The sequence below is a fragment of the Drosophila suzukii genome, assembly GCF_043229965.1.
Source record: "Drosophila suzukii chromosome 2 unlocalized genomic scaffold, CBGP_Dsuzu_IsoJpt1.0 scf_2c, whole genome shotgun sequence".
Lineage (NCBI taxonomy): Eukaryota > Metazoa > Arthropoda > Insecta > Diptera > Drosophilidae > Drosophila > Drosophila suzukii.
Genome location: NW_027255896.1, coordinates 17,208,625 through 17,236,613, shown reverse-complemented (window position 1 = coordinate 17,236,613; position 27,989 = coordinate 17,208,625). Strand labels below are relative to the sequence as shown.

The 27,989-nt window shown below is 43.3% G+C and overlaps 2 protein-coding genes across 3 annotated transcripts; both read right to left on the bottom strand.

Annotated features, from left to right (window-relative positions):
* Positions 1 to 6,977: 6,977 nt before the first annotated feature.
* On the bottom strand, positions 6,978 to 9,026 carry LOC136117641 (uncharacterized). Its single transcript, XM_070998537.1, has 2 exons — positions 9,008 to 9,026; positions 6,978 to 8,896 (listed from the first exon to the last, which is right to left on the bottom strand). The coding sequence occupies exons 1-2, from the start codon at positions 9,024 to 9,026 to the stop codon at positions 6,978 to 6,980; spliced, it is 1,938 nt and encodes a 645-aa protein (XP_070854638.1).
* Positions 9,027 to 18,001: 8,975 nt separating this feature from the next.
* Positions 18,002 to 21,036, bottom strand: LOC139353980 (guanine nucleotide-exchange factor SEC12). 2 transcript variants are annotated; one of them, XR_011605038.1, is made up of 5 exons: positions 20,684 to 21,036; positions 19,678 to 20,619; positions 19,383 to 19,545; positions 18,992 to 19,330; positions 18,002 to 18,912 (listed from the first exon to the last, which is right to left on the bottom strand). XR_011605038.1 is itself a non-coding variant. In XM_070998169.1 (4 exons), exons 1-4 carry the CDS (start codon positions 20,822 to 20,824, stop codon positions 19,245 to 19,247), a joined length of 1,332 nt encoding a protein of 443 aa, XP_070854270.1. In that variant the 5' UTR covers positions 20,825 to 21,036; the 3' UTR covers positions 18,002 to 19,244. The 2 variants fall into 2 exon arrangements, 1 of the variants encoding a protein (XP_070854270.1); XM_070998169.1 differs by having other exon boundaries at positions 18,002 to 19,330.
* Between the last annotated feature and the right edge of the window lie 6,953 nt (positions 21,037 to 27,989).

The following is a 27,989-nucleotide window of genomic DNA, read 5'->3' as shown; positions in this document are numbered from 1 at the left end:
GCGAGGAAGATACAAAAAACAAATAAAGACGGGACACAAATGAAAATAAAGGAAGCATCTAAGAATGAAGAAAATGAGTTAAAATATTAGTTTTTAATACCGTTATAGAAGTTGAAGTGCAAATTAAATGATAAAGGTTGTTATAATTATTACATAGAACGCGAAAGGGCTCGTGCAGACAAAAATTAGATGTACATCTTGGCAAATTTAGGGGATAATAATTTCGTGTTAGTCTAACAGGAACATTGAAAGTTAGGCGGTTTACAAGTTCTATAGAATCAATATCACCTCTTATAAGATTTTGCATAAAAATAGTACCAAGCATTTTTCTACGATTTGCAAGGGTAGGTAAATTAAGCAATAGTAATCTACTCTGATAGGAAGGTAGCCTTATGTTTTGATCCCAGTTCAAACTACGAAGGGCAAAAAGAAGAAATTTTTTTGTACCGACTCAATACGGTCAATATGCACTTGATATTGTGGACTCCAAACCGAAGAACAATATTCCAAAATAGGACGGACAAGGGAGGTAAATAATAATTTGGTTGTATAAGGGTCATCAAATTCTTTTGACCAACGCTTTATAAACCCAAGAACACTCATGACCTTGCTGACAGTGGACATTATGTGGCAGTCAAATTTAAGTTTTGGGTCCAGAAGAACGCCTAAGTCATTAACTGAATTTATACGGTCGAGTGGCGTATTTTGAAGAGAGTAACTAACAAAAGTAGGAGTACCCCTATGAAAAGTCATAACGTTGCATTTAAGGCAGTTCAAATTTAAAAGGTTATACTCACACCATCCCTGAAAACAATCAATATCTGACTGTAAGTTGAAACCCGACGCTATATCATTATGTGATAAACAAAGCTTAACATAATCAGCATACATTAGTACACGAGAGTGTGTTATGATAGAGGGAAGATCGTTAATAAACAAAGTAAACAGCAAAGGGCCCAAATGACTACCCTGAGGCACTCCAGATGTCACATAGATCAGTTTTGAGGCAGCGTTCTTGAATATAACCCTCTGAGTCCTACCATTCAAATAACTTGAAATCCAAGTTAATAGATTACATGGAAACCCAAGCTGATTTAATTTGAATAAGAGAAGAGAGTGGTTGACAGAGTCAAAGGCCTTACTAAAATCAGTGTATATAACGTCAGTCTGCATTTTATTCTTAAATCCATTTATTACAATAGATGACAATTCCAGAAGGTTGGTGGTGGTCGATCTTCGCTTAACAAAACCATGTTGACACGGTGATATTAGCGAGGAACATAAATGTTGCAAATGAGAAGTAATAATACGTTCAAATGCTTTAGGAATTGCCGATTTAGAAATACCTCTGTAATTCTGGGCATCCGCCTTCGCACCCTTTTTGTGAAGTGGAATGATAAAAGAGTCCTTCCAGATAGTAGGAAAAACTGACGATGAAATAGACAAATTAAAAAGTTTAAGAATCGGTTTACATATGGTTGACGCACAAAACTTAAGCACACACCCGGGGAGTCCATCAGGACCGGGAGAATAAGTTGGCGTTGTTTTTTCTAAGTCTCTTACGAGAGAAATTTCCGTAATTTCAGGGGTAAAGATGCAATTTGCCTTATTTAAGGGATTAGGGTAGTTAGAATTTGACCAAGCAGCCGAACTATAAGTAGTTTGGAAAAACTCGGCAAATAAATCAGCAACTTCAGAATCCGTCGATGCCTCCATTGAGTTAAAACGTACCGATGAAGGCAATGCTGACGACTTACGCTTGGCATTGACAAAGTTATAAAACTGCTTCGGATCATTTGAAAATTCAAATTTACATCGACTTAAATACATAGAATAGCAATGACTATTGAGAACATTAAAATCCGATCGAGCCACCACATATTTCGAAAAATCAGATGGCTTACCCGATTTCTTATACTTTTTATAAGTGTTTGTCTTAAGGTTTTTAAGTCTTTGAAGCGCATTGGTAAACCAAGGTGGCCTGTTTGTCTTTGAAGGAAACCTATCAGGAACGCATTCATTAAAAAAGGTATTTAACACTATATAGAAGTGTTCAGTGGCACTTTCAATATCCATACAATTGTACAATTCTGTCCAATTATATTGAGAAATCATGTCGTTAAGTTTTTTATAGTTACATTTTCGGAAACATCTCACTTTAGTTTGAGAAACTAAAGGAGAGAGGGTATCAACGCATGGGAGGCAGGTTGTCAATTCCATTGTTGGATGATATCGGTCTTCAGGTACAACAAGAGCGTCAATTCTAGATACCGTGACTTCAGACGGGTCTGAAACAAACACAAGATCTAGTTGTCTATTTAATGAATTCCGTATAAATCTTACTTGCTGTAACGATAATTCTAGAAGACCATCAACAAAATCATGGGCGGATAGAGGTATAGCGACTAGTGAGTCAGTAGGAGGAGACCAAGAAATATCAGGGAGATTAAAGTCACCCAAAACAATCAAAAGGTCACTGTTAGAAAGAAGGGATAGAACAGATTTTATCGCAGACAGGTGGTGCTCATAAATTATTAAATCAGAGCCAGGTATCAGAGTGAATTCTCACGGATGTTAGGCTACTGCTAACGGCAATCAGCACACCGCCTCCCCTACGTGAGGAGCGATCGGTCCTATAGGCATTAAAATTGTTTGACAGAACTTCATTGTCAGATATCTCTGGTTTCAGCCAAGTTTCCGTAAAAGCCAAAATATCAGCAGTAAATGCAGAAGAGTCAGCATAAAGCTTGGGTAGCTTCATATTTAGTCCCCTAACATTTTGATAAGCCAAAAATAAACTTTTTAGTTTTTTGGCGCAGTGGAAGGTCTGTTATTTGTTCTCGGTTTATTGGGAACAAATTCTTTTATTACTAATTCCGAGGTTTTTTTGTTGTTTATCACAGGCCATGTCTGGTGAGAGATACGACACTGTGGTGCGTTTTGCCAATGGGTGTTGGCTAGTGTGTTAAAGTAGTTTTTTATATTTTATCGCTCCTGGAAGCCAAATCCTTGCTCGGGGCCTACTGGGGACATCACACCAGTCTAGCGCGACGATGTTCGCCCCTTCTTGAGTGGGCTTATCCTGCCCGTAGTTAGGAAGCACCAGGTTTATTTAGCTGGTAATGTAAAAAACAAAAATGAAACCTGAAGATTGCCGATGGTCGCTTTTTAACAATCCTTTTTTTGGTAAAACCGAATGTATGTATTTTGTACACATATGTAACAGTCAAGAAATATTAAAACTTTTATAATATTAGTTAATAACATAAACAACAAAAAAACTTGGTAAGTAATTTAATTTTTTTCTTTTGTTTTACGGCAAAAAAATGAATCCCTATTTGAGATTTAAAATAATGTAATTTTTGCTATAATATGTTAACTGTACGCCCTTAGAGTGGGCGTGGCATATTCGCTTACAAACAAACTGGCGCTGGTTTGGAAGATAAGGAATATAAATCTGAAAGGATTGTGAGTCTAAAGCATCTAACTCTTATAGTTTTCGAGATCAAAGCGTTCACATGGACAGACGGACAGACTATATACTTTATGGGGTCAGAAACGACTTCTTCACTGCGTTGCAAACTTCTGTATTATTTTTTAATATTTCAGAGTTTCGAATTAAGTTTTTATACTTGTTTTCTAGTAATTTTAATGTTTTTTGAGGAGTTGATCCGTGGATTTTGGACCTGGAGTGAAGAGTACCAGCGGGCCGTGCGCAAAATTTAACGGTTCCCAAATGCCCTATATAAGGCCGCAGAGCTCTGGGAGCTGAATCAGTCGATCACGAGGAGTCATTACAAGATCAGTCAGTTAACAAATAACCCAGTCAACCAGCAGCACGAGAACAACAAGTCAACAACAACAAGTTAAGTCGTCGTAAGCAGCGCCGTGGGAAGCCTACAAGGAGCAAGATCGCTACGTCGAGACGTTCGGGATTGGGACATCAGGAACCTCCGAATTAGGCACAGGTAGCTTAGGTCCAGAGGGCATCACACGGCAAAGCAATAGAGCAATAGAGTTCTGCGAAGAGGAACCGTGAACTCGAGTTTTCCAGAAGGACGAGCGGTCGATCGGTCGAGCCCAGCGATTACCGGCGAAGTCCCGGAACTAGAGAACCAGCCTACCAGCCAGTCAGGGCGAGCAGTCGACCGGTTGAGGAGTTCAAGAGGCGTTGTCCTGGAGAGGCCCAACGGTTCAGCAAGTCCCGAACGGCGTTCGACCAAGACATCAAGGGGCAGAGACCACGATACAGATACAGCGCAGAGGACATTGGCAGCGACATCAGCAGACATCATAGACAGCCACGTCACGATCGCCGCGGAGAACTCATTGAGGAGCGCAGAACCGTCACGGACGTCAGGCAATAGGGTGAGGCTGGGGTGGATCGTTCGTCTGCGCTAGGCGTAAAACGAAGTAAACTACTAAGCAGCTTCCTTGGCCTTGACTGTCAGTGCGAACTGAGCAAGACCCTAGTGGGACCGTCCGGGACAGAGCAAGGGACAGGCGGTCACTGTCTCGAAAGGCGTTGCCCTGGAGAGCAAAGCACCTGTTCTTCCAATCTTAGAACGGTTACGCTTCCTAAGACCGCAAGACCGATCTCTCTGCGAGTCCAAGGCGCGACAAGCGGCCTCGAGTCAACGCGTCGGCGAGCGAGCAGCGGCGAGGGACACAACGAGCATCCCGAGATACAGGAAGGAGACAGCGATCAAGGAGTCAACCCGTCGACGAGTCAAGACGAGCCGAAACAGCAGCCATTGGAATCAGCGCGACACGACACCGAGACCAACCGAGCCACCCTCCGCTGTAATAAGTAAAAGGAAAATAAACCCACTGTTATCCTTTGAGTTCTGAGCTTTCAGTAAGGCCGTCACGTCATATAAATATGGTGGGACGAACATACAATCTTCTGAGCTAGCCGCACGAGTTTCATAGCGAGCAGATCAACGAAATCAGTTCGTTTCAGATACCCTGTTCTTGCCCAAGTCTGATGGACAAGGTCGGGTCTCTCCAACCGAGCCACCCTCCGCTGTAATAAGTAAAAGGAAAATAAACCCACTGTTATCCTTTGAACTCTGAGCTTTCAGTAAGGCCGTCACGTCATATAAATATGGTGGGACGAACATACAATCTTCTGAGCTAGCCGCACGAGTTTCATAGCGAGCAGATCAACGAAATCAGTTCGTTTCAGATACCCTGTTCTTGCCCAAGTCTGATGGACAAGGTCGGGTCTCTCCGCGGGACGAGGAGGGGTATAGACGCTCGTCGCGGGCACGGGGACGCTGTTTATTGCAGTCGGATCGCGTCGCGACACGGGTGACTATGGGTATCACGGTGCCGGACCACAGGCGATATGGACTGTGTGAGGAGGGGTGCCGGATACTCGTGTAACCGGGGTCAACAGTGTGTTGAGGTCACGCCGCGGGATCAGGAGGATAATGGCACACCTGTCGCTAGCACGGGGACACTAGAGAACACAGGACGATTCGCGTCGCGACACAGATAGCTAGGGGTATATGGTGCCGGACCACAGGCGATCGATGAGCTGTGTTAGGGTGAGTTGACAAGAGTCTTTACGTGATTAAGTAAGAAGACTTGTGAGTGTTTAGATTTGTAACTGACTTTATTGAGCTGCCGATCAGAGCTTAAATACTATCATGACCCGGAACTTGGGTGCCTATATTAACTGACATGTTACGCCTCATATTGGGTTCACCTACATTTTATCGTCTACGCTGCAGTGTCAGCGGTATGCTGCTTGTGACTGCTGACCACTGACCGTCGTGACCGGCTGTCCCATACTTGCAGCGTCGGCACTGTATTGTGCTGCCACTGTGCGCCTGGTCGCTGTTCCGTATAAGTTGCATTGGTCGTATGTTCGGCTCGCTGACCACTTGCAACTCCGTCGTGTTGTAGATTGCGTGCGTTTGACCCGTGTTCGTAACCATGCTAGATCGATCCGAGTTACCTTGGTTACGAACATTCTCCCCCCCATTGACGGGTTCGTCAATAAAAGCGGAGGGTAGCCACTGTTTGTCAGTTGTCGACATGTTGCTCGTTCCTTGTACTGATCTCGTGGTTCAGTTCGCATCTGCGGAGGAGTCTACTCGTCTCCCACAAGGACTGCATCTCCTTTATCCAAATGGTCCCAAGATATTTCGTCGAGGAAACCAACTGTGGATACGTAGTCCGATTGGTTTCGTTTGGCGCAACCTGCGATATCCAGCTGGTCGTGTGGTCCAACTTCATCCTGAGTCCTTCCTGTTATTGGACGACGGGTCTTTCTTGGTTTTTCGGCGTGCTGTCCTGGCCTTGCACCGTAGTGACAGCCCTGTTTTGCGTGCGGACGTGCCATCCTGGTATGATGAATCGGATTCCGGTGTCGAATGCGATATTGGATTTGCCTTTGTTACTGTTTAATACTTAATAAATTGTTTATTCTACTGTTACATATGTATATATATATATTTTTTTTTTTGCTGAGGTCTCGTTAACCATCTATAAAAACTGCGGTGTTCTGTGTTATTGGGTCTCAGTTTGTCGCAATGGTGCTTGAAGACCATTGCGAGGTCGTTTTGGACCTTGACGGTTCGCTGCGTTGCACTCGTATTCCCACCTGTTGGTCGTTGCTGGATAATATCCCAGGATTCTATGTACGTCGTAAACGCCGTACGGTCTCGATCCGTACCTCATGTGACCCTGTTATAGATGGTCTGCGTTATCCTCCCAATCGGAGTGTGACGGTCCACGACTGCTCCTTCATCCTTCTTCCTAACAATCGTTTTGCTGTTGTTCGATTGGCTGTGCTTGCCGTTACTTTGCGTGGTCCTCCAGTGCCGGACGCCGATCCGTTCGAGATGTATTACGACTCCGCTAGTGATTCGGGTCATGAGTAGTGACCTCCCCCCTTTTTTTTTTTATTTACTTGATAACTAAATATATTCTTATCGTTATGAATTTTTGTCTCTCTTTTTTTTCTATCATTCTGTGGTCGTCAGCGTTTTCACCCGACTCATAGGTATTGGGGAAGTGACGCTTTGTTTCGAGCCGTTCTCTTGTTGACATATTCTTGTATGTTTACCTTTTCTGATGAGTAGACAAATTGCTGCTAGCAACAGTAATATTACGAGCCCTGCCGCAATGGAGATTGGGTTAACGTAGTTCACCTGCGTATTCGTGGTTGCCTCCGACTCCCCTCTGTCTAGCTGCTCCTGAAGTTGATGGACTTCTCCCTGCAGATGCTTTAGACTGCTCGTTGTATTGCTACGTATGGTCGTGTATTGCTGCCTCTCCTGTATTGGACTCTTGAACGAATGAGTAATAATTGTAGCTGGTTTTTTCTCTATTGTCGATCTTAACGCTGGGTGTCCCTGTAGTGTAACCACTGGAGTTCTTGCAATGCAGTCCGCATTCATTGTCACGATTCCATTTTTATGCACTTGTATTTTTCCTCGTTCCTCCCCGCACACATAGGTTAATGTTACTTCTTGTGTTGTAGCACAAATCCAAGCATTTGGAGCATCAAGAGGGTACCATATGCTTGTCGTGTTAATCCTTTCGGGTTTGCAGCTGGATTTTTGTTCAGATTGAACGGCTGCTAGGGCGCATTGGAACTGTTCGTGCGCGGGACCCAACGTCGTTTGTTTTATATTGCACAGCATTGGTCCCTTTGACATCTTCGTGCATTGGTTCAGCTCTTCCACAGTAAGTGCGAAGTGTCGATCTCGATGATCACTAATCGCTAGATATTTGGTCTCTGTCTCCGTTGCGATTATGTGATCTTGGGTGACTACTGGAATTGGCGTTAATTGATACACGTCGTATTCCTCTTCGTCCACTAATGGTATTTTAGTATGAAATATGAGGGTGTTGTCCAATTCCTGGACTTCTGATACCATCACTTGATAGATATCATGCATAGTCTCATGTGTAACAGGTAGTCGCCTCCCTTTCGGGAGATGGGCCTTTATGTTTATAAGCTCCCTTTGCAGCTGACTTAAGGAGATTAATGCTGGGCTGACTATGCCCCTTTTTAACCCGGTTACGATGTTGATGACTGCCGTCTGGGTCCTCTTGATATGCCCTGCTATTAATGTTAGTTCTGATGACACCTGCGCTATGTTCCCAGTTCGTATGGTATTTTCGAGGTCTGTGACGTGTGTTTCCATGTGTCTTATCCTGCGTTCCATTTCATCATTACTCGTTCTCATCACGTTTATGGTGCTGTCTAAGATAGACGTCTGATTCCTGAGTAAATGAGTGTTGTGCAATTCCTTAGCTTGGATTTTTCGGATGACCTCTTCCATATTCTGCGCATACTGAGAGTCTAAAACTCCAAATAGCCCGTTGGCGAGATTTCCTACCAGATTCAGGGCTCCTCTCCGTTGTCGCTGATGATTGAACAGCTGTTGACCATCGTATAGCTCGCTGGCCTCTTGTTCGAGCACCTGTATTATCGTTGGACATGACCCGCCTCGTAGGCACCAGGTTGATAAATCTTCAATATTTTTTTTAAACGCAGTGATCTCCTGCGCTAACAGCCGTAGATCAAAATATGATATGATCGTCCATTCTGCGGACATCAGAGCTATTCTATTCCTTAATTCTACATATTTTCCCGTATTGTTAGGTAATGGACCTACCTTTACGGGAAGTTCAGCCATGATTGGGACGGCTTGAGTAGCGTTGGCAATGGCCAGCAGCACTATGAATTGGAACATAACCTTGGGGATCTTCTGACACCCTTTGTCACTTCTTCGGGTGCCCTTTGATTGTCTAGTGGTAGCACAGCCAGCCGATGAATCGCTCTCGTGCATTCTCCTGCTGATGTCCGGATGCTGACGACTCGGATTGCACCGTCCTTTCCTGCGTGTACCGTCACTATTCTCCCAAGTGGCCACTGTAATGGTGGCATGTTGTCATCCTTTATTACCACTATATACCATTTTGATCGGTTTTGTAGTTCCTGCAGGTACTCGTGGCTCCATCTTTTCCAGAAGTCCTGTCTGACCTTGTCTATTTGTTTCCATCTTGTTACTAGACCCGATCGTACCTCCTTGTTATGAATGTCGGGAGATGCGGTTATTGGTCCTCCGATCAAGAAATGCCCTGGAGTCAATGCAGACAGGTCGCGTGGGCTGGAAGAAATGGGAGTAAGAGGCCGTGAGTTTAGTATTGCCTCTATGTCGATAATCACTGTTTCTAATTCTTCATATGTTAAATCTGCCGTTGACACCGTGCGGATCAACAAATGCTTTGCTGATTTCACTGCCGCCTCCCACAGTCCTCCGAAATGAGGTGCCCGTGGTGGAATAAAATGGAATTCTGTTCCTAGCTGCGAGCATGTTTTAGTAATTGTCTCTCGAGCTTCATCCGAGTATATCGTGGTTTTTAACTCTCGTAACTCGTTCTTCGCCCCGAAAAAATTCGTGGCGTTGTCACAATAGATGCTCTTCGCGACTCCTCTTCTTCCATTAAATCTTTTAAGTGCTGCCAAGAATGCTTGAGTGGTTAGATCTGACACCACTTCTAAATGTACTGCTTTGGTGGTGAAACAACAAAAAATGGCTAAATAGACCTTATGGGGTTTCTTTCCTCGGATTTTGTAGTGCACAAAAAATGGTCCGCAGTAATCCACCCCACTAATATTAAACGGTCTTGCAATTTGTACCCGATCGGTTGGTAGCGGGCTCATGATCTGATTTAACAACCTTGGTCGAGCTCGGCAGCATGTGATGCAGCGTCGTACTGTCGTCAATGCAAGTTGTTTTCCCTTGATCGTCCAAAATTGTTGTCGCGTGTTTGCCAACAGTGCCTGCGGGCCACAATGCTCAAGCTGCCGATGCTTGTTCTCAAATATGAGCCGTGTTATTTCATGACCTGCTGGCAGCAACATAGGATGTTTTTCATCGAATGCTAGACTTGAATTCTGGAGTCGTCCTCCTACCCGCAGTACCTTGCTATTGTCCAGAAACGGGTCTAATGACCGATAAGGCTTCACAAAGCCTCTCTTGGACTGTCATTGCTGGTACCTCCGTGTTAAACGTATCTAGCTTCCAAAATTTTTCCAGAGCTGGTAATGGATCCTCCCGTGTTATTGTCATGACATTTCCTGCCATGGCTGCTGGCACTCGTCGCCTCACTGCGCCGAACACAATCCACCCAAGAGTGGTTTCTTGTAGAGTTGGCTTATCATCCCCCAAACCGATAAGTCCGGGTCTTATCAATCGAGAATACACCTCGGCTCCCAGTAGCAAATCTATGCTTCCGGGTTGGCCGATTTCGGGGTCCGCTAACACTACCGTGCTCGGAATATTAAGTCCTTCGTCTATGGATTCCGACGGTTGGTTCTTCGTCAGTCGTGGTAGGATAAACACAACAATCTCCTTCTGAAAGTTCGACCTTAACGATGACAGCCGCACGCGTGCCCATGACGAAGATCCTTGCGCCGTTTCTCCAATTCCTGAGATACCTTGTGATGTGCTGAAGGTGGGGATAGCAAGTTGGTCCGCCATCCTTCTGGACATGAGATTAAGCTGAGAGCCAAGGTCGATGACTGCGCGACAATTTTCTCGCCTTGCGGTTTGTCCTTGTATTGCCACAATGGCTGTGGGGAGTAATACGTACGGGTTTGGCGGTTGGCTGAGGGTCAACGCAGACACCTTGTTGATCATTGGGGTCTGCAGATTTGGATCTGAAGCATCCATCGCTTGCAATGGTTGATCTATGGTAGCAATGGCAACAACCGGCGCCGTGGATTCTGGATGTTTGTGCAACATGGAATGATGCCGTTGGCGGCAAAAGCGACAGGTCATTGGCGACGGGCAGCTGTTTGTCTTATGGTAGTTTGACAGACAATTGGCACAGCCTGCAATCTTCGTCATTGCCTGCCGACGTTCTTCCGGACTCATTCTTCGAAACATGTTGCAGGATAAGGGCCGGTGCGTGGCTATGTTGCAAATTTTACAAATGTTATCTCGTGATACCAATGTTTTGGGTTGAGCGTCCAGTGTTTCCAACATGCCGGATCGCCGTTCTAAAAAGGCTAAAACACTTTCCAGCAACGGGACTTCTGTTGGAGAGTTGGCTGAGTCTTCGAGAGCGGCTAACGTATACTGATCTAGTTTCCGCCTCACTAAGAACCCTATAATTGGATCCCAGCTCTTTGTGCAGATTTCCAGGTTTTTTAGAGTACTCATTGAATTCTTGATCGTGTCATGTAAGGCCCTGAGCTGACGTGAAGAGCCATCTATAGGTTTATAATCAACGATTTTTGCTATGGCGGTGAATACTAGTATCTTTCCGTTCTAGTACCTGGCCCTTAAGCGCAACCAGGTGTCGTCATAGCCACCCTGTGAGAAGGCTGTGTCTGTCAACACGTTCCTCGCTTCACCACGAAGCGAGCTTTGTAGAATATGTAGTTTTTGGCTGGCCGAACATGGTTTATTGTGTACTAACTCTACAAAAAGGTCATGGAACCGTGGCCAGTCTAGATACTCGCCATTGAATTCTGGAATGCTAATTGGCGGCAATGCCAAGTTTAGGCTCATTGGGGCGCATCGTTTTCTCGAAGCAGGTTCATTTCGTATTCTTCATATAACGTGTGGAATTGGGCTAGCTCTGCTTCTGCCCGAGCTGCGGCCCCAGGTGTGCTATCCAATTCATCGTGGGCTTGCCTCAGTAATGCCCAATGGAGATCCAGGTGCCTTTGTAGGGCTGGGGTGACGGTTGGAGCGTTTGAGGCTAATGTTAGTGATGATTCCAATTCGTTGCATCTTCTCTGCAACTGTCGAATTACCGTGTCAATTGTGGAGCTTCCCTTTACTTGCTCTCCTGTTGTGATCTTGATGTTCGCTGAGGTTCGTCTGGGGGCCTTTGGTGGATCGCTTCCAGTCGGTATGTTGTCCAGGAAGACCCGTTGATATTTTTCAACCAGCTCCTTAAGTGCTGCTCCTTTAGTTGTTCTAATCTACCGGCATAATAGCCTTCTCGGAGGCGTCTGTCGGCAGAATCCTTGCCGTAATTCTTTATAAGCTGTTGTATTTTTCCTTGCAGCTCGTTTTGGTCGTCTAACAATCGATTGTGTAAATCGATTCTGGTTTGGTTCGTCTGCTCAATGAATGAGGTCGACATAGTGCAGGTATTCAGTAAGTTTTTGCTGACTGCGGTTCTTAAGCTAGGCTTGACAGGTGTTTGTGTAAGAATGTCTTACCTGTGCAAACCGGCGTGTGTGTTGCCTATGTGGAAGGCGGATGCTGAAGTGTGATCCTTTGTTGGTAAAGGATCACGTCGGGGTCACCAATGTTCTTGCCCAAGTCAGATGGACAAGGTCGGGTCTCTCCGCGGGACGAGGAGGGGTATAGACGCTCGTCGCGGGCACGGGGACGCTGTTTATTGCAGTCGGATCGCGTCGCGACACGGGTGACTATGGGTATCACGGTGCCGGACCACAGGCGATATGGACTGTGTGAGGAGGGGTGCCGGATACTCGTGTAACCGGGGTCAACAGTGTGTTGAGGTTACGCCGCGGGATCAGGAGGATAATGGCACACCTGTCGCTAGCACGGGGACACTAGAGAACACAGGACGATTCGCGTCGCGACACAGATAGCTAGGGGTGTATGGTGCCGGACCACAGGCGATCGATGAGCTGTGTTAGGGTGAGTTGACAAGAGTCTTTACGTGATAAAGTAAGAAGACTTGTGAGTGTTTAGATTTGTAACTGACTTTATTGAGCTGTCGATCAGAGCTTAAATACTATCATGACCCGGAACTTGGGTGCCTATATTAACTGACATGTTACGCCTCATATTGGGTTCACCTACATTTTATCGTCTACGCTGCAGTGTCAGCGGTATGCTGCTTGTGACTGCTGACCACTGACCGTCGTGACCGGCTGTCCCATACTTGCAGCGTCGGCACTGTATTGTGCTGCCACTGTGCGCCTGGTCGCTGTTCCGTATAAGTTGCATTGGTCGTATGTTCGGCTCGCTGACCACTTGCAACTCCGTCGTGTTGTAGATTGCGTGCGTTTGACCCGTGTTCGTAACCATGCTAGATCGATCCGAGTTACCTTGGTTACGAACATACCCCTTTTTAAATCTTTTCTGGGAAATAGCTTAGCAAAAGGTTTTTCATTGTAGGGCGTTTTTTTTTCTATTTAATCTTTAACAGCAAGAGTGGCTAGGTCCCAGTAGATGTTTTGGTTGCGAATATACCATGGTGCCCCAGTGATAGTTCGCAGGATTTTCGATTAAGCACGCTGAGCATGTTTTGTACTGTTTGGCGTAAGTTTTTCATGTACCGCAGTTGCTCATTTTCTGCTTGCTTTAGAGCTCGGTTTAGTGTACGAGTGGCTTCCCTAAGACGTTGTTTAGCTGACGGCGATCTGTTGGTTTGCCAGGCACGTCGCAGGCGCCTCTCTTCTAGGACAAGCCGTTCAATTTGCAGATTAGTTTTAAAGTGGTTGGTCTCCACCTCCCTTCCTTGTGGTGTTGAGATAGTGGCTAATTTGATGTGTGAACTTACATACTTTTTTTATTTTAATCATTTGGTTCTGTGCGACGTCAGCTTGTGGGGGTGATCCGTAGTTTTTGGGCTTTGAAAAAGAGTTATTAGCACTGGCGAATAGTCAAATAAGAGGTCCGAAAGCGCTTATTATATTGTGTGGAATGTTTTTTGTCGCCGCAAAGTCTACTACGTCTGGAACTTTCCTGGGGTCTGTTGGCCAGTATGTGAGCCTGCAAGGGAAACATAGTTTAATTTGTTGCTCGGTTTTATGATTGCATTATATAATTGCCTTCCTTTGGGAGTCACGAGGCGTGATCCCCAGTGCGTGTGCTTGGCATTATAATCCCTGCAGCTATAAAGCGATCTCCAAGCAAGTTGTAGAAGTCCATCCATTGTCCTTCAGAAATTGTAAAGCGAGGCGGGCAGTAGTCAGCGGCTATGGTGAGGTTTCCGTTGCCTGACTGCACTTTAATAGACGTGGCTTGCAAGTAATTAGTTGCAAGCCTTTGGTGAAAGTGGTGTTTGATGCGTTTCCTAATTAGAATGCCGGTTCCGCCGTGGGCTTTACCATCTGGATGGTCTGTGCGGTAGAAAGTGTAGCCTCTTATTTGAAAGTTGTATTTGTTTGTGAGGTGCGTCTCTACCAGTAGCATAATGTCGATATGATTATCATTCAGGAACTGTGTTACTTCAAGGTTGTGCCGTGAAACGCCATTGGCGTTCCACATTGTTATTCTTAGATTTGCCATCTGTTATTTGGACTATTTATCTGCAAGTAGCTGTAACACCATGTTCTGGTTTTGAACCAGTATTTGCATGGTCGTTTTCATGAATGACAAGAATTCCATCGTCCTTTGTTGCATGGTGACCATCATAGATTCCGGATTGCTTTGTGACTGTACTTGGATCTGCTGAGCGTTTCCTAGATTAGACTGGAGTGGGTTTTCCGTCCCTGATCGAAGGGTATCGGCGTATGAAAAGCTCTTCTGGGTTTTTAGTTGACCAAATGAGGATCTTGCAGCCGTGCCGAAAAGTACTTCCGGCGTCGTATGCGAGTAAGTGTACGCATTTTGGGTATTCTGTTGAGCGTTGCTTTTACTTTCCGCATGCGGTCCTTCATCTTCTTGTAGATCGGACAGCCCCTGTAGTTTGCCGTGTGGTTACCTTGGCAGTTAACGCATTTTTTTCTTCTTTGTTGGCAGGGCAGTTAGCCGAATTGTGGAAGTGCACTTCATTTTTCTTCAAGACTCTGCTGGCTAAAGTTCGACCCTCAAGAGTGGTTGCGGCTCTTTATTCCTGTTTATAATGTTACTAACGTTCTTTGCAGAAAACCCTTTTTCCTTGAGAGCACCGATAACTTCCTTGGCGGTCACGTCGCGCTCGATTCCTTTTAGTACCACTTGCAGGCCCTTGCTGCTTTTTAGTTGGTACGTGTAGTAGCTTTTCCTAGCTTCCTCCAGGTATTTGGATACTGCTCGGAAATGTTCTTCAGATTTGGTCTGAAGCTTGGTTTCATGGATATCCCCTTTTGTGACCGGAACAACATGAAAGTTTTCGTCCCCGGTCAGCGCAACAATTTTGTTGACCAAGGCACTCGAGACTTTCTCCCTAATGTAAATTGGTTGGGGCTTAGGTTTCGGTTGGGTCTCTTGAGCCCATTCTGGTTAATTTTCTGTTAGAAGCGAACATCTATTACTGTTACATTTCCCTGGTAATTTATTGTCTATTTGGACACGGATTATTTTTGGCTTGTTATCTACCTCGGTCTGTATGGCCGGGCCCGCTTGCGGAATTTTGTTTTGGTTTTGATTTGTTGTCGTCGTTTTTGTTGCCGTTGTATTTAGCGCTGCGGTCGACGACATTGCAGTAGATTCCGAAATAATAGCCGTAGCTGTGCTTGTTGTTGGTGGTTTTGTTGCCGTATCTATAATTTTTGCTGATACATTTAGTGCGGTTGCAGAAGTTTTACAGCTGCATGTTGTTGGTGCGCAAGGGGTCCAAAATGATGGTGGGGTGGTTTTGAGAACTCCACGGCGTCGGAGAAGGAGTAACAGTAAATAGGCATGGTGAGCAAAGTCGTGCTCTTTGGCTATTGACCGTCAGTAGGGTCGTATTTTGCACTTCGCTATCCGGCGTTGAGACATACGAGAAGTAACCGTCTCCTCGGCTCGCGGAGCGAAGTCCCTCTTTATTTTGTTCGTTGCTCATTGAGCTTTTTTAGCGTGGCACTTATTTGTTATAATAAAACAAGGAAGAACGCTATAGTCGAGTACCTCGACTATCAGATACCCGTTACTCAGCTAAATGGAGACATGCAAGCAGCAAAGCGAGATTAAAAGGCGCCACCTACCGGCGGTATACAGATTTAAGCGTTAAGGGCGTTAGAGTGGGCGTGGCAAATTTTTTTTTTGACCAATCGGTAGGTATTGTCGAGACCAATACATTTCAGTTAAAATTTTTTATCTAGCATAAAAATTTTGGGCGTCACAGGTTTTCGCGGTTTGTGGGCGTTAGAGTGGGCGTGGCAAAATATTGGATGAAATTTGGATCAATCGATAGGTATTGACGAGACCAATACATTTCAGTTAAAATTTTTTATCTAGCATGAAAATTGTGGGCGTCACAGGTTTTCGCGGTTTGTGGGCGTTCAAGTGGGCGTGGCAACCTTTTTTTCGGGTCAATCGATAGGTATTGATGAGAACATTACATTTCAGTTAAAATTTTTATTCTAGCATCAAAACTGTAGGAGCCACAGTTTTGGGCGGTTTGTGGGCGTTAGAGTGGGCGTGGCACTCTACTGAAACAAACTTGCGCTGCGCAGGAATCTCAGGAATCTGCGTGCCTAATCCCAGTATTGTAACTCTCATAGTTTCCGAGATCTCAGCGTTCATACGGACAGACGGACAGACGGACATGGCTAGATCGACTCGGCTAGTGATCCTGATCAAGAATATATATACTTTATGGGGTCGGAAACGCTTCCTTCTGCCTGTTACATACTTTCCGACGAATCTAGTATACCCTTTTACTCTACGAGTAACGGGTATAATAACTATGCACTTGTTTAAGTCATTACACTAATTTTGTGAGTTCAAAGCTCAATTTGTTTTATCTTTGTGTTTTACCATCTTTTCGCTTTTTTGAAATTCACCAGTTTAGTTTTGTGATTTGTTTGCATTTAATTCATCAACTTTCTTTCACTTTTCCCGGAGCTCGCACGAGTCACGTCCGCCCTCTTCTACTGCAAGGTTGGATCTTTTGCACTTGCGCATGTTAACTTAAAAGTATGCTTTGCCCTTTAAATGTATTGAAGTTTTGAGTTATAAGCATGCTTTTAATGTAACTCGCAGGCGAAAAAATGTATATTTTATTTAAGGCATTTTCAACATGTCTGCAATAAGCACTTATAAAAAAAAACCTGACTTGGTAAAGAGGCTTCAGGACCAACAATTTATATTTCATAAATTACTTTATTTGGTTGCTCATCAGCGAATTAATTGTTGACCAAACCTAATAGTTTTATATATACTTTTATCTAGCAGAATCGTAAAAAAGAATTTACAAATGGAAGGGCGCAATAAAATATGCAAACACCGAACCAAGAGTCGTACCGCAGGAGAGCGATTCGGGTGCATTCCTGGGAACAGCTTACAGGGACATTCTAAATTAATCATTACAGAATTCATTTATTGCATTAAAAAAGAGTGCGTACAGAATGTGTTCAGTTGGTGCATTTAGATGCATGCAACGGGTACCTTGTTTTTGTCCCGCACCGGAATGGACAGGGTCATCACTTTCGGAACACCTTTTTGGTGACCATATCATAATGAAAGAACGACTGGGCACTGCTTTAGAAGCTTGCTCTTACCTCCCTTCCCCACTCCTCTTCCTATCTGGCATGATGCAGTAAATTGCGATTCAAAATAACAAAAATCTATAAACCTTTAATAAATGATCGATACTTAAAAATAAACTTAAGCTTTTTAAGGATGTAATTAATTAAATTAAGTTTAAAGAAAAAAATATGGCTGGAATGCAAATTTCTATACATTTTCAAAAAACCATACAAGATGTAAGCAAAACGATTATTGAAAAATTCTTTTTGCAGTTACTATTAGTTTTTTTTTAGAAAATACTTTTAGCATCAAGTAATATTAGTTTTTAAAAAGTGGAAGAGTTTAAAAAGTAGATTTTTACATAAGTTCGGCATTTTTAATAAGTACTGAATGAAAAGTCTTATATCTTCCATTGATGCCAATACGTAGAAAATTAAGATCAAATTATAAGAATATGTAACTTCTGCTTTGTGTAAAATCTTTTGACCACCCCTGTAAATGGGTGGAATTTGAATTTAGGAACAAAAAAATAATTTTTTTTTTTGCATATATATATATATACACACACGCACGGATATCTTGTTTCAGTATTCTTATTTTCATTAATTTTCCATCTAGCTTAGATTAATTCGTTCCCTTTCTTTGTTAAATAAATCCCCTTTTTAATTTTCCGTTAAATAAATTTATTTAAATAAAAAGAAACCAATACCAGTATCGCAAGATGGTTAAACAAAGAAATCCCCTTCTAATACTACTTATGGTATTTTGCTAGTATGTGCCACACCTTACGGCTTGGCTATTTCTATATGCTAAGGAGTGAGACAAAGATGAATAGGGACAAATTAAGACTTGTTAAAAGAGGCTTAAATAAAAAAAATTATTCTTGTTTTTGCGGTTATGCCTTAAGGAAAAAAAAATTTAATTTTGGGGCAGTTTGGTGTCGCCCATTGTACCCATTTTACATTTAGCAAGCGTCTTCAAATTATTTTCGGGTTTGTTCTTTTTTTAAGATTTTTTTTTTTTGCTCCAGGCGCTTCTTGTCGTTTTTAGGGACCTTTCTTATGGTAAGTATATTGAATTGAATTTTTAAACTTGTCTTTATCGATTATGTAGAAACTATAAAGCCAAAACACCATTTCAAGGAAGAGCACCTATGGCTTTTTAAATCAAAAAATTAACGAAAAATTACTGTATTTTGTCGTCTATATCTATACTATCTATCTATCTATACTAAAATATACAATTTTATATAGTATTGAAACTGCGAACAAACCAACTATTTTTCTTTAAAAATAAATGAGACGCAATTTACAGTTTTTAGCTAGGAGTGGTTTTTATAAGGCAATGTGATTTTAGAAAAGGATCCGAAAATATATATGTACATTTTGTTTTATATGCGTCCGTATAGTCTTTAAAATATAATGAAATCGCAAACAGTATTGCACTTAAAAAAACTGTTTGACATTTGGACCAGACATCAGAAAATCAATGAAGAGTAAGTTTCACAAACGTTTTTCAAATAGTCACCGCAGTGCATGGATTGCATTATAACCTGTAATTGTGGGGGGTCCTAAGAAAAACTAGGGTTAATCCAGAAACGGCTCATGTATTATGATTAGTAAAAAAGGAGCAAAAAAATAGGACGCTACCTTTTCCTGATATATGCGTTGCTGGTGGCCTGTATCGATGATTGAAATATTGATAAGAATTATCATAGCTATTTTTTAAAAACCATAAAGTTAAATCTGCAGTTGCGGTGGCATCCGGTATCGTTTTGTTACATTTGTAAATTAAGTAAATAAAATGATGCCGGAGGGACGAAGGGACGTGAAGCTTGTTAAACTAAACCTTGATTACAAACTAATAATGCATGTTGATTAACTCTCTTTGGACCATTAAACATCAGATGCCAATAAAGGAGCATAGCACAAAAGCGGCAAAAATCATGACGATCAAAAAGGCAATAGCCATCCAGGCGGGGATTATACCTGAAAAAAGGAGTTAGTAAAATAATTTTAAAGCTAACATATTATTGCTTACGCCTTTGGGGCAGACTGTGTATGCAGACTTTGTTGTCCACGGAAATGGAAAGAACGGCTGCCTCTGTGTCGCTGGAGATTGGCGGCCCCGCCTCGTTTGTTATAGGCAGAAACTGAATACCCGTTACGAACATAGAGTGTGCATTGGGAATATGGAGCACGCGCTGCAAAGGGGGTGTAAAATGTCTATACTTTTATAGGTAAGCTAGTTGCGGCACGTCTAAGAATGATTTTTCCGCAATGTATGTGTGTGTGCATTTTACTAGTATGTTTGTCAACACAGCAATTAGGGTTACCTGCAAACTAAATGCTATGTACATGGAAACGCTTCCTGAGAACATCGTGCCGACAGCCACGAACCGACCGTCGTCCCGCACCGCCAGGGATGACAGGCTTTCTTCGATGGCAACCGCCTGACGAAGTTGCCCGCTTGCACAGTCCCAGTGCTGCAGGAATCCACGCTGCTTTCCCACCTTACCCAGTGGATTTGCAATGGTAAAGAGGCGATAGTTGTTCTTCTGCGCTTCCACAGTCCCATAGCGGCACCGCTTGAACAGGTACTTGGCCCCTTCGGGCGTTTTCCACTGAAGCTTGTGTTGAATATGGCCGCTGGCCAGTTCCCACACTACGCCCTGGGCATCCTTGGAGATGCTGATTATGACCTTGCTGTCGGGGCTAAAGTCCAGGTCGTCGATCTCCTTGCTGTGCGCTGCCAACTTGGCGGCTAAGGTCATCTGGGGGAAAGTCCATACCCGCAGGTGTCCGTCGGTGCCGCCAGTGGCCATTAGCTGACCGTTACCACTAATGCGCACCACTCGCTGCAGAGGCTCGGCGCCCTTAAGGAAGTCAGTCTGCACCACATCCGCCGCTTGTATGTCGAAGAGCAACTGCTGGGACTGCCGCAATATGTCTGCGGTTGAGAGGGGGTGCTTATTCCCGTTGGTTACTGACTCCACTCCAGAATGGGCGTTTCGCTGTCGCAAATTGCCTCTTCCGTGGGACCAGTCTGCCGGGGCGGGCTTTTCGTCGCTGACTCCGTTTCCATGCCCCTTATCCTCAGACAAAACGCGCGGCTGGATATAGTACATTTGACAGTGCGCCTCCTGGCCGGCGCACAAGTAGCCCCTCCTGCCACCGATGCGCAGTGCGAAGTTCATAACTACGTTTGAGCCCGTCTCGTGGCGTAGCACCTCCTCCGCGCAAAAGTGGGTCCCGTTGTGGTACAGTTCGTAGATCTCCTGAAAAGATGAGGCGGGCATTAGGACCACGGACATTAAGATTCGTGTTGCGGGCATTTCATACAAAGCCATTCGCCACTCCCGTCTTGCTGGAACCACCGCCTCCGGCCACTAGTATGTGGCGGCTGGTAAGCATGTCCACGGCGTATAGTGGGAAGTTCACACGTGCCAATAGGCCGTCGCTGGGGCAGCGGGAATGGGCCATAATATCAATAGTATATTACAATCGACCGACCGGACACAGGCAAAAGGCAGGAGATTGGGTGGACTCAAGTTTATCAGCTCTGGATGCGAAGCAGACACATCTAAGTGAGTCGCTGGTGAGACCTTTCTAACGACTGCCTGGGTCGCTTTAGATGAAACTTCTGTGGACTGTATTGTGTTTGGACCGTGATATATAAATCCACGTACACTGAATAGCAGCGTGACCGCGCCGGACAAATCTAAAAATACTATTTATCCGTCAAAAATATACTAAAATATACTATTTCGTATTTCAGAATATACCAAAAAATAAAAAAATATATATACAAATGTCCGTCAAATTAGCGTCGGTGACTTAGCGGCGATGGCGGAACGGTGGAACTGGAACATGGGGCCAATTTGTTTTTTTTATTTTCTCGGCTTCTTGGATCCGAATCTAAAAATATTAAATGCAGAGTTGTTTAGAATAAAAATATCTATCGATCTAGATAGTTTGCAACCATATCCGACTTCTAGAAATCTGTTAAAAATCTATTTAAAAAATCGGGTCCACTCAATTTTGTTTATTGCTCCCCTCACAGAGGTTGTACCGATATGCACGGTAAAGCTGGTTATTGGGCGTTAATTCAAGCTTCTTGCCAGAAAGTATCATTGAGCTAAAGCCGTCAGTTTTTGAGAAAATGGCTTAACAGTGAATTCACCTCGGATTCCCATACAAAAAATGGGGTCAAATATTAAATTGCACAGGGCTCCAATCTCAGACGTTGTACCAACATGCACGGAATATTGGCAGTTCAGTGAAAAATCATAGAGGTAAAGCCGTCAGTTTTTGAGAAAATCGCTTTACAGTGGGGGAAGATAAATAATTAAAAGAAGTGCCGTCAGATATAAATTGGAACCAGACAGTTTCAAGGCATGAACCACTATGTACAAAATGTATTGAGGACGCTAACCATGAGGGATTAAAATATGTTTCGACGCTATCTCTATTTTTAATTAATTTGACTTTCACAGACGTTGTACCAACATGGACGATACCTCGTTGGAAAGGAAATTCATTTTACTAATAACCTAATGCTGTACGGCGAACAAAAGCAGTCCGTTTTTGAGAAAAACGCATAGTGCGTTGTGGGCATCTCATTTGTTCCAAAATTGTAATTGCATTAACCTTATATCGATACCCTATATCGGTACTTCGATAAAGGCAAGCTGAAAGTGTGGCATCCATCCCGATTCGCGGGAACTTTTTATTTCTCAAGAATGAAAATATCATGTCTGTCAAATTAGCGTCGGCCTGTTAGCAACGAAAGTGGAACGGTGGAATTTGGAACATGGGGGCTCTTTTTATTTTTAAATTTTCTCCCTATTTGGGGACCAAATCGAAAAATCTAAAATGCTAGATTGTTAAGAAAGAAAAGATCTATCGATCTAGGTCTTTTAATGTTTCAAAAATGCATTTGAAAAATCGTGTCCCCACAATTTTGTTAACTGCTCCCCTCACAGAGGTTGTGCCAATATACACGATAAGCCAAGCTATTGAGGGTTAGTTCAAGCTCCTTGTCTGAAAGTTTCATCCAAATCAAACCCACAGTTTTCGAGAAAATAGCCTAACAGTGACGCAACCTCGGATTTTCCCCATACAAAAAAGGGGGGCAACAATGAAATTACCTACGGCTCCACTCCTAGAGGCTGTGCCAACATGCACGGTACATGGGTAGAAAGGGGATAATCTAAGGAGTGTTCTGTGAAAATTTTATCAAAATCAAACCCATAGATTTTGAGAAAATTGCTTTACAGTTGAAGGTGTTTAAAAGGTTAATAAAAGGCCGTTTAATCCAGAAACTGAACCATTGAATACTAAGACATGAACCACAATGTAAATAGCTTAGCCATGACAATCGTTCGACGCTAACTTTCTATAACTTTATACAACTTTCACAGAGGTTTTTCCAACTTGCACGGTACCGCATTCGAAGGGGCATCATTTTAGCTAATTTCTGAATAAAACCCACAGTTTTTGAGAAATTCAAGTATTTTCAATTATGGCTATTCGCACGCGGTCACACATTCCAAACCAGCGAGAAATCGTATGCACCCGTGACATCAACCATCAAAATATAGATATTTTATGCAAACTATTATAAATATTATATGCAAACTTTAATTAATTCATACAACTCTCACAGAGGTTGTGCCATCTTGCACGGTATCGCATTCAAAGGGGCATCATTTTAGCTCATTTCTGAGTTAATTACAGGCAATTAAAACCCACAGTTTTCGAGAAAAGCAAGTATTTTCAATTATGGATATTCGCACGCGGTCACACTGTCCAGACCAGCGAGAAAGCGAATTCAGCCAAGACATTTATTTATCGATATATCGCCAAGTGCCAGGCTACGACCTACAGCACTTAATGAGCCAATCGAATACTTTTGGCCGCCAAATATTCAAAAATATATATTTTTTATATCAAATCTTTATTGTGATATGTATGCACCCCCTAATTGGTATTTATTTCCTGATTATTTTAACGTATAATTCATCGAATCGAGCCAGTGGTTTGGTAGAATTTAACATTTTATTGATTTTAGAAAAATATAAAAATTCCCTAGTTGCTATTGTGGATTTGCCATACTGCCGAATAGAATCCCCGTTACTTTGAATAATTTTATGAAATTTATAATAAAACTATACATCATGTGTAAGTTATTCGTATTTAAACTATTTTGCTGAATGTCTTTTAATATGTTCCTTTATTATAGCGCGAAAAAAAGTCGAGGATTCCAATTTACGCAGAAAATGTAAATAGACTTTGAATTTTTTTCTGCATGAGGGTCGGGGTTTCCTAGAAACACAGCATCAATAGCTTAACGCCGGAGCACGGCCATCGCTGGCAAGTAGTTGTAAGGAGACTACATATACTTATAAACGTAATTCTAAATCAGTGGTCGGCACACACATACCATCACAAGTTTGCCTTGCATTAGTGTGAGTGTAACAAACACGAAGTTTGCGCGCGGCGTGCTGATGCGAGACGTTTCTCTGCTTTGCACTGAGATCCTCTGCCGCAGCAACAAAAAAGCGAGCCGAAGTTGAGAAAAAAATGACCCGAAGACCCATGCCGAAGTCACACGAACATGTACGTTATACGTGAGCGAGCAGAGGATGGGCAGAACACTTCCCTATGCTCACTAGATAGGCCGCTGCCGACCACTGTTCTAAATCCTTACGCGCCAAACTTTTGTATGCCAAGTTTCCGTGCGTATCCCCCTTCCCCATTTCCCCCACAATCCCGAACCAAACCCTCGCTGGAGGTCCCTGCTCGCTAATGCGATTAGTGTGAGTGCTGCCAGCGCGGTTGCCAAACGATTTAAAAATCGCTTAACAAACAACACATCCGCGGCCCAGCTTCATCGCGCCCAACATCCCAGCTTCCACAAAGTACATTTCGATTTCCTTCTGTGTCGACACGTTGATGTCCCTGTGTCCCAGTGCCACAGAGAGTCTGCTGTATCATTTCTAAGTCTCCTCCGGCTTTTGTTTGAGTTTCGATTCGTGACTTCTCCATCCTGGTTGAAAGTAAATCCGCTCGACACCAAAGGAGCGCGCAGAAGCACACGGAGCTTAGCTGGGACAGCGAGGAGCACTCCCCAACTTCCTCCCTCCCCGGCTTCGTTATCTTCGTTATCCTTATCATTATCCGGCATGCGTACTCATTCAAAGTTTCGCGCGCGGAAACATCCTCCACCCCGAGTAAACAATGTTGGCGCCTCGAAACACTCAAGCGCAATATTTGGCAACATTAATTTAACGTCTGTACATAAGGTGGCAATAAAACTTTGACCAAGTGCCTTTTCGGATCGGGCCTGCAACTCCAGTGGCGCAGAGCAACACCAATAAGCCCCGGAGGAGATACTGCTGAGAAGACTTGGATATTTTTGAGAAAAAATTTGTTTATTGCACGGAAGAGGCGAGCCCCAAGTGGTATGCATAGCCGAGGACATCGGGCAGGTGATGAAAGCCCATTCTCCCCCAACTAACATTCCGGGGATATGGCGACAAATCCGCTCTTAATTAATTAACATTTGACTTTGTGTACCGCCCTGTGAGCTAACTAGTGGTCGCGACCCCCCGCATGGCGGCCCCATTCGCCCCATTCGATTAAACCCGAGTGCGCTTTGGCTGCATTCCGGAATGGTGTCATACCTGTACTAGAGCATGTCTGCCAGCCGTCAAAGGCGCCGTATCAATACGACCTTTGCACTTCTGCTCCAGCGGGACCAAGATGACATTACATCACCACCATCGACTCCAGTAGGTCAACAGCCGTCCCGGTGACGGGGTTGCCATCCCCCCGACCCAGGGCTTAGTTCGGTGCGTATGATTATATCTGTAAGCCTCTTATGGGGCTTTCTTACGGCTACAGGCAGTTGGCACGTGTCGCCCCACTTGCCAGCGGAGTTCCAGCTGCGGTGGACAGGCCGAAAGTCGCAGAATACTGAATTCCGATTCCCTGCCAAGTTAATAAGTTGTTGACTCCCTGCTAATTGGAGGAGCGGGCAGCAGGCAGCCAGCCAGGCCGAGTGAGCCAACTATAAAGCGAGCATGTGTGCCCGTCAAGATAAGTGGCGGATGCCGGGGAAGCCTTCTGGGCCGGCAACTTGTTAAATTTTAATTAAATTCCTGTTACAATAATTGCATGGCCGGGTGGAAAGCCCTTGTTGGCTTTCGGAATCACAAATCAAACAAAGAAATTCCTGGAACGGCCCTTATTAAATTGCTCAACCTAAAAGTTTTGAATTTCTCACACGGACACCCTACAACAATTTGGCTCTCAAGTGACGGCAATGTGCCAAGTGAGGGTATTATTTCAAGTGCATTAGCGTTCATGACTGGGACCCCGGGTCAGAGGAGCGGACGCGTCCACAAAACATTACTCAAATCGCCCCCAATGGTGGTCTATTTATATTTCGGGGCACGGAGGCCAGCTGACCGACTCATGGACGCGCAACAATTCCATTTACAAATTATAGCTTCGGTGTTTTTTAACATATAACCTCCTAAGCTTGGAAACAATATTTTTTAATTCGTTTTGCATTTTGAATAAAATTTTATCAAAATCGGACGACTATATCTTATAGCTGCCATAGGAAAGATCGGAAAATTGGTGGGAAAATAATATGAAACAAATTATAGCTTCGATGTTTGTTAACATATAACCTCCTAAGCTTGAAAATAACATTTTTTGATTAGTTCTGAATTTCGAACTTAATTTTACCAAAATCGGACGACTATCACTGTGAACGGCAGTACACATAGTGGCGAAGCGCGCAAGAGAGCGTGCGAAGACAACTACTATATATAGCCGCAGAATTGAAAATCTGCAATTATGGTAACGAGTGATACATCAATCGAAAGGTATCGCAAAAACCAAGAAAATTGCATACCAAGACTTTCGAAATATAGATTTGTTTGGGAGAAAGGACGGTGAAAGTGTAAAAGTAAAATTTTAGAAAATTGGAACTGCTGGATACGGTGGAGCTAAAAACCTCCGGCTGTTTAGCTAGTTTTATTCTTACTGAGAACACGCGTCGAATGACACCTCATTTGTTTAAATCCGATATCCCGTTCAAAAGTAATTAAAAAAACAAGATTTTCTTCTTCTTTCCAAAATGAAAGTCTTTGTCCCTTTGTTTGTGGGCTTGTATGCATCCCATCTTAGTTTTAGGGTTTCGAAAACCCTATGGGTGTATAAAGTAGCTTGAAATAGAAAACGTTTGTTCTACGACTTTTGAAAAAACCCGCTAGTTTAGCGGAAAATAAAAAAAAAAGCCAGATTTAAAATGCTTATAGTATCTAAACAACTAATGCTACAAAAACGTGCTATATATCTCTGAAAAGACAATTTAATTTATTTATTTCAGAAAGAGAAGGCCAGCAGTTGCGCGGCGATCCTTCAAGGAACACGTGTGAAGCAGGGAACACTGACTATTATAGGGCGGTGCCGGTTCAGTAAAATGCAAGGATTGCAATGCATACTTCAAAAACTTTTTCTGCAACCTCTCAATCCTATTGATCTGGACACTTCCCGAGGGATTCCAAATGAAGGAAGCATATTCAACCCTAGAACGGACAAAAGCAGAGTATACAGACAATCTGGAATACGGGTCTTTGAATAATAAAGTGTTTCTCTTAACAAAGCCGAACATTGCATAAGCCTTTGGTAATATACAATTTAGGTGCTCATTAAACAGAAATTTGATAAGTGGATGGAATGGTTACAGAACGTTTCGCATAACGAACGATGTGGCATTTGTTAAGGTTTAAAGGCAAACTATTCTTGGAACACCAACTGCCGATACTATCTAGGTCAGATTGAAGCAATATCGAATCATTTACGTTACTGACAGTCTTATAAATCTTTAGGTCATCCGCATATAAAAGGAAGCTAGAAAAATGGATACAGGCACAAATGTCATTTATAAAAATAATGAAAAGTAAAGGGCCAAGGGAGCTACCCTGAAGAAGTCTAGATGTCGCTTTATAAGGATGGGATAATGCATCACCTACTTCAACATGATAGCGTCGGTTATCCAAATACGATGCTATCCAGTTAAAAAAAGAGGAGTGAAAGCCAAGTTTGGAAAGTTTAGCCTTTAGGGCAGAGTGACAAACCTTGTCAAAAGCTTTGGCAAAGTCTGTGTAAATCGTGTCCAGCTGCAAATGATCCTCAAATGCATTTATACAGTGATTGGTAAGGACAGCCAAGTTGGTCGTCGTAGATCGACCGGGCATGAAGCCATGTTGATTAGGTTCGATGTAAGACTTTATTAAGAAAGATAACTTTTTGAAAATTATTATTTCGAACAATTTAGCTATGTTGCTGATTCTTAAGGAAGAATGAAGAAATTCCATGAAAGTCTAGTCTTGGGGAATCATCAAAATAACTAATTGCTTCAGAAATGTCATCATACGATATGTCCAGGCTTCCAATGTTGCAAATTTCTGCAATTGAATTTAAAGTTTCCAGGTCATACCAATCATCGGAAGGTTCCATGTTCGAGGAAAAAAAGGCAGCAAACAAATTTGGGATATCGGCCTCAGTGGAAGCAACAACATCACCATACGACATTGTTGAAGGTATAGACGAATGTGATTTTTTGAGT